We start from the raw sequence: 6,783 nt of genomic DNA, 5'->3' as shown, positions 1-6,783 counted from the left end.
CTCTAGAAAGTTACATGGAAGTATCAGGGACCATAGAGAGTCGGACTTCTTCTTTTCCTTGTTTCTAAGCAATGACTATTCATTAACATGGAGCGTGTACAATGAGGAGTTGGGAGCAATAGTTCATGCCCACTTTGTAGTCATGATACAGAGGATATTCTGCATATGTTACGTGATTGTTCAGCAGCTAAGGAGGTGTGGAGGCAAGTTGTTCCAAATGACCAACAGAATAATTTTTCTGCGAATCTACAGACTTGGCTAACCTCTAATCTTTGTTGTTCCATGAAAGTGTCTAGAAGAGAGATAGCGTGATCCTTTTCTTTGGAATAATTACTTGGCTCTTATGGAAGAATAGGAACCTTTTTTTTATTTTCCAAGGCATTTCTTAGAGTGTCCATGAGATTGTTAAAATTTCCTATTCATGGGTACAACAGTATGAGCGGAATCTTTATGGGGATAAGTCAAATGTCCAGATTTCTAGTCCTCCGAGCACCTTGCCAGAGAACCTGTTATACTTGTTCACTGATGGAGCGATTGAACAAGGATCTAGAGCAGCGCCTGCTGGTGGAGTGCTGCTAGATCAGAACAAGAATTTGATTTTCGGCTATAATCGATTTCTCGGAAATGCAACATCTTTGAGGCTGAACTTAGGGGTATTGTGAATGGCATGATTATGTCTCTTAATAATGGTTTTAATAGAGTTGTGATTCATACTGATAATTTGGAAGTAGTTCAAGCTCTACAGGATAATTTATTGGGAGATTTGGGCATTACAATCCTCAAGAGAGTCCAAGAGATAATGAGTACGGAAGGGCGTTGGTTGATTCAACACATTCCCAAGAAGATAACCGTGTTGCAGACTGTTTAGCTAAATTGAACTCAGAGAATAAGATAGGTCTCTAAGTTTATGATGAGTGCCCTCATGCTACCTCAGATGTTCTTATTCAAGATAAAGTTAGGGGAGTGTTTGATCAATTGAATCTGATGTACTTTTGGTTATTTGTTTGTTTCACCAAAAATATATATATTGATTTTCTTAAAAACATGATATTTTTCTATATTTGGTTGAATGTGTGTAAAATATTTTTTGTTGTTTAGTAAATATTCTAAAATTTATTTTTGAAAAATATTTTCTATCGAACAAACAAACAGAACATTTTAAAATTATATATTTACATTAATTAATTTATAAGACTAAATTTGAGTATTAATTATAAATTAATAAATAACATTAATGAACAAAAATAAAACTAACATTCCACTACCACACTAACCAAGTAATAATTACGTTTTTAATTAACAATGAGGTACTGCCCTGTTTGGCTTCATGATACTAAGTTGTAGTAAGAATGATGATCCGACACCTCGATATCTAGGTTTTAAGATTTAAAGGTAAAATGAAATTTAAAAGTCGATAATCTGCTTTAAGTTCATTTTTATGTTTATTGTATCGATCGTTGATACAAAAGATATTGATGAAAAATCCTAGAATTGAATCGGATGAGAAAAAAAGGAAGAATTTCCGTTGTTTTCTCAAAAAAAAAAAAAAGGCTTATATAACGTAGATGTAGAAAATGTAAGACCTGCATGCAGACCTGAACCTAGCAATACCAAGTAAATCTTCCGACTAAGATCCAAGTATATTGTTAAGGAGAAGTACTATCATGAGCTATATATGAGCTGAGGTAGCAAATGAACACAAAGATTTCTCTTGCCATATTTGAGTCTTACCCGATCCCAGCATCAACCGCTCTATTTATAAACAAATGTTCATTGATTAACTGGGTGGATCCAAACGTTAACCCTATAAAGTAGATGAGTAATGTAATTTAACGCAAAGATTGCCAAACTGCCTCCTATCTGAAGCGCAATTGGATGATCCCATCCTTGCATCCACTCTTCAGAACAAAACTTTTATAACACAAAAGAAAAGGTTGTCAACTTCTCATTAGCCAGAGGCGAGACAGGTGGTGTCCTTGGTGCATTTGCTTTTTCAACTTTTCTTAAAAAAGTAATAATAAATAGTTATCTATGTTTCTATTTTGATTATCCAAGTTTTAAAATTTTTATATTAGTTATTAAAATTATCAAAATTTAATATTTTAGTCACCTATCCATTAAATTACTAATGGAGTACTGAGGCGACCATTTTTCATTGTCATAATAACAAATATAGCCCTCAAATATTTGTTGATTCTATTAATTTGGTCTTAATTCTAAAATTCAACAAATTTAACTCTCACTTTACACATTATGTCAATTTAATCTTGGTTCTTAAAATTTCAAACATAAAAGCTTTAAAATTATTTAAACATTCATTTTTGATAAAAATACTTAAGATTTTATAAAATGTATACAAAATTATAAAACGTTTATAAATAAATGAATATATGTTTTCTTCTCATTTTCTAACATGACATTATTTATTAAAATAAAAATTTTATAAATAAATAAGACTTAAGCATATTCAACTTCTTTTTTTTCAACACTGACAACCCCCATATTTAAGTTGGGTCAAAAGTTCAACTTGAGGTAAAAAAATGGTAAGAATCAATGTCTTTAGGTTGTTGCTTAAAAGTAGTTTGTTGCATTTGAGGTTGTGTTTGAGGGTGAGTATGATTCGGGATATACAGGCAAGGATGAGATCTTCAGACCTACAAGGTAGAAGGTCATGACGGCAACTCCACAACCAATTCATAAATTGATGGCATGATGACAGAGGATGTGGAATCAGGAGTTTGAAATAAGGGTTAATGGTGTCAATGATTGTGGACGAAGGCAATACACTTAACAAATTTGACAAGAACTGAGAAGTAAGGCCCAACGTATAATAAATTATTATTTATAAAATAAAAATAAGAAAAGTTCAAATCAATTTACGTATTTTTTGTGGGTTTTAAAAAATTATTTTATTTATAAAATTATAATAATAAATAAATATCATGTTAAAAAAAGAGAAAATTGGGTATTTATTTATATTTTTTTTATTTTTATAAAATCTTATGTATTTTTATCGAAAAATAAAACTTTTAAATGATTTTTTAATTTTTAATTTGTGACCTTGGGGGATAAGTTTGTTGAATTTTTTAGAATTAAGACCAAATTGATAGGATTTGTAAAAATAGGAGAGCTAAATTTATTATTATGCCAATGAAAAATGACCATGTTAGCACTTTGTCCGTGATTTTATGGATAAGTAGCCAAAATATTAAATTTCGACAGCGTTCTAAAATAGAAAATTTTAAACTTGAGTGACCCAAATAAAAACACGCTTTTACCCTTCAAATATTTAATAATTTAATTTAAGGTTTTGTAAGTTAAAATATGCTATTAATCCTTATATTTATCTAGAATTTGAGATTTAGCCCTATACTTTAAAAATTTAAAATTTAATCCTCCTTGTTCAATTTAAAAATTCTAGTCTAACCATTATTGTTGCTTGTAATTTTGTCAAAATATGTTAACTAGTTTATTTTTTGTCAATTATATATAACGTTATACAAGAAGAGTCTAATCAATTTTGCAAAGTTGGCAAATTTTGACAAAATATTAAAAATATTAATAATTAGATTAAATTTTTAAATAAAAAGTTAAAAAGATTTAATTTTAATTTTTTAACTAAGATTGAATTTTTTTTTAAATTAAAAAACTTTTTATTTGGCCTCGACAATTTATAAATTTATATACAGTTTACGAAACTCAGAAGGAAACAGTAGAAAGGAATGTCCAGAGAAATCCTTATCCACTGCCTTTTTATTGTTTAAAGCTGGACAAATACAGGCTTTTGAGTTCCATGGTCAACGCAGTTTAAGCTATATATCTATATAGATCGATCGACCAGATTGAAAAACATCATGACTCAGACCTTGCTTCTGCTAAATATCATTACATTACGTGTTACAAAACTAGAAATTATCAATCTTATTTTCATTCAAAGTCTCAATTACCTGGCATTGTATTTTTTGAAGTTATTTTCATATCATTCCAATTCAAATAACATTAAGTTATATCCTAAAACAGACGACACATATAATTATAGTAGAAAAAAAAAAAAAACCCTGAACGGAAGAGAGCTACAACTTGGCTTGCTGATTTTCACCTAATGCATGCATTGCAATGGCTCAAGAATTTTGAACCCTAGCAGGTAAGGCGGTAACGGAATCCGGCTACTGAAAGATATCATCCGGCATGCTGTCTTGACCCAGCTGTAGATGGCCAAGTGGTATCTCATTACTGTTTGGCACCACTTGAGAATTTGCAATTCCATTCAAACTCTCCAACTGCGGATGGTAGTCCATATAAAAACCTAAACTCTCGTTCTTAATCTCCTTCAAATTCAACCCAGTGAAGGACATTTCAGTGGGTGGTGAAACGATGGAATGTTGGGTGCAGTTTGAGGTTGTAGAACAAACAAGGCCTGAGTTCCCTGAGGTGGGATTTGGTAAGAATCCTTGAATTATCTCCTCCAACAACCCAGAATCAGAAGGCCCCTGTGGGAAGAATAATCCCATTCCCATATCATCAGCTTGACAAGTTGAGATGGCAGGGGCAGGCACAACAGTGGCAACACTTGAATTCTTATCCTTAAGAGGAAGAGTCATAGTAGATGCGGTAAAAGGACCAGTGCTGTTGTCGCTTAACCATAGAGAAGAACTGGGCGAGGAATTGAAGAAAGTAGTGGCAGGCAAAACGCTTGGAGTCGGGAAAGAAGAAGATAATGAAGACGAAGATGTTCCATTGATAAATGGAAGGTGGTGAACCAGAGAGTGAGGAGGTTTAGCAAACAATGGCCGATTTGAAGAGAGCCCAAACTGATAACGGGTGCGGTTAAGATCCCCGATGGATAGCTGTGAAGGGTTAGAGAAGTTGAAGGGAGGAAGAAAAGGGCCGTTGGGGGAGTGAGGGTCAGTGGCAGGGTAAACAAAATTGGTTCGAGCCTTCATTCCACGCAAAGCTCGAGCAGCACAGTCATAGGCACAAGCAGCTTCCTCGGCAGTGTCAAAAGTCCCAAGCCACCGCCTCTCCTTGGACTTTGGGTCACGAATCTCAGCAGCGTAACGGCCCCATGGCCTGCGGCGAACCCCACGGTACTTTATGGTCCCACCAGGGCCACCATTTTCTTTGAGAAAGCGCTTTTTTGACGTGGTGGTGGTGTTGGTGGGAACGGCAGTGGTGGAAGCGGAACACTGTATTGGATTGAGGATGGGGTGAGGGTGAGGGTCAGGCACATGAGGGATGCCATTGAGTCTCCTAACTACTTCTTCCATTGGGTAAACTAAAATCTTGAAGGTCTTCAGCACACAGAATTATCCGAGGAATAAAAAAGGAGGGAAAGGAAAGAAAAGGAGCCGTGTGTCTTGGGGTTATTAGCCTGAGAGTAGAAAACGTGGATTGTGGACTGGTGGAGCATAGGCTTGTATTTATAATAAATGCTGATCAGAGCGGGGTGTATAAACTCTTTCCTGTCTCTACTCTTACAATAGGATTAGTGTATGAATCTCATTTTAATTCAAATTTTCAATAATTAAACCAACATTAACTTAGTTGAGAAATAAGTAAAAATTCTCCCTTCACAATTTAATTATTATTTATTTTATAAAATCAGCACATTGTATAAGATTTGAGTGCAAGTCAACATAATTTTTTAATGTAATATATATATGGTACAATTTTTTCATTCACATCTCAATGTCTCACAGTCTAAGTTGTCTTTTAAGTATTTTATGTTTTACATAAAATTTGATCTATATAGATAGATTTTCACTTCACTTTCTTTTGTATTGTATTGTATCATATATTATAATATATATTTTTACATTTGGTCTGCACCCGTATTTTATAATTATATCATATTATCTCATCTCCTTCAAATCATACCATCTTATCTAATAAAATGCTTTAAAGTAGGGGTCTGAAGTATAAGTGACAATATGGCACATCTACTTTCAAAATATTCAAAATGATACCTATATATGATAGCCCCTGATTAATTTAGAAATTAACACATAAAACCTTTTCTTTAAAAATTATAAAAGAATAAAATTACTTTTTAAATATTAGATATATTGAATTATATTGAAAACTGTATTATTTTAAAATATTTTTAATTTTAATTCTTCAAAAGCATTATATCATTGTTTAAATGTTTTATAATTAAAAATAAGTTTTATTCTTTTAATTTTTTTTTGAAAAATACTGTAGGTTCGTTTCTGAATAAATAATGTGTTGTAACTTGTCAACACCTGATTGGGCAAAGATATATTGTAATTTTTTTTAACATTAATATCATTATAGGTTATTATTATATCTGCTCTTTTTTATATATAATGCTTAGAACTACCCATAGCCCCTTTCTGACCCTTAAATAGGAGGATAATGCGTTTCAGCGCACTCGAATCCACATCCTCCTGCACTAATAATAATGTCGATGCCAATCGAGTTAAAACTCAATCAATAAAGATACATTATAATTAATATTTAACCGTGTTAGTGTAGTTTGGTAGTATAAGTACTATATTAAATATTTTTAAAGCAAAAGTATCGCACTCATAAATTTGACAAACTAGGTATAACCCTTTAAAGTGTTACTAGAAATCTTCTTATACGTATGCATGTAAAACCAAGAATTTAGAATATAGATGTGTGTCTAAAGTTAACATGCAATAAACAATTAAACATATAGTTTGAAATTAATTAATCATAATAATACATTAAATGTGTATTTATTAAAATAAAAAAATTAGGTTAAATTATGAGTATAACGAAATTTAAACACATAAATAC

General features: G+C 32.0%; 1 protein-coding gene across 1 annotated transcript; it reads right to left on the bottom strand.

Annotated features, from left to right (window-relative positions):
- Positions 1–3,778: 3,778 nt before the first annotated feature.
- On the bottom strand, positions 3,779–5,372 carry LOC105762196 (ethylene-responsive transcription factor ESR2). Its single transcript, XM_012580091.2, has one exon. The coding sequence runs from the start codon at positions 5,265–5,267 to the stop codon at positions 4,167–4,169; it is 1,101 nt and encodes a 366-aa protein (XP_012435545.2). The 5' UTR covers positions 5,268–5,372; the 3' UTR covers positions 3,779–4,166.
- Positions 5,373–6,783: the final 1,411 nt, after the last annotated feature.

This window comes from Gossypium raimondii, chromosome 12 (genome assembly GCF_025698545.1).
Source record: "Gossypium raimondii isolate GPD5lz chromosome 12, ASM2569854v1, whole genome shotgun sequence".
NCBI classification, from domain to species: Eukaryota; Viridiplantae; Streptophyta; class Magnoliopsida; order Malvales; family Malvaceae; genus Gossypium; species Gossypium raimondii.
This window is presented reverse-complemented; position numbering and strand designations above follow the sequence as displayed.

Bases quoted from the DNA above. Each gene is read 5' to 3' on its own strand.
- LOC105762196 (XM_012580091.2), bottom strand. From the start codon at position 5,267: ATGGAAGAAGTAGTTAGGAGACTCAATGGCATCCCTCATGTGCCTGAC.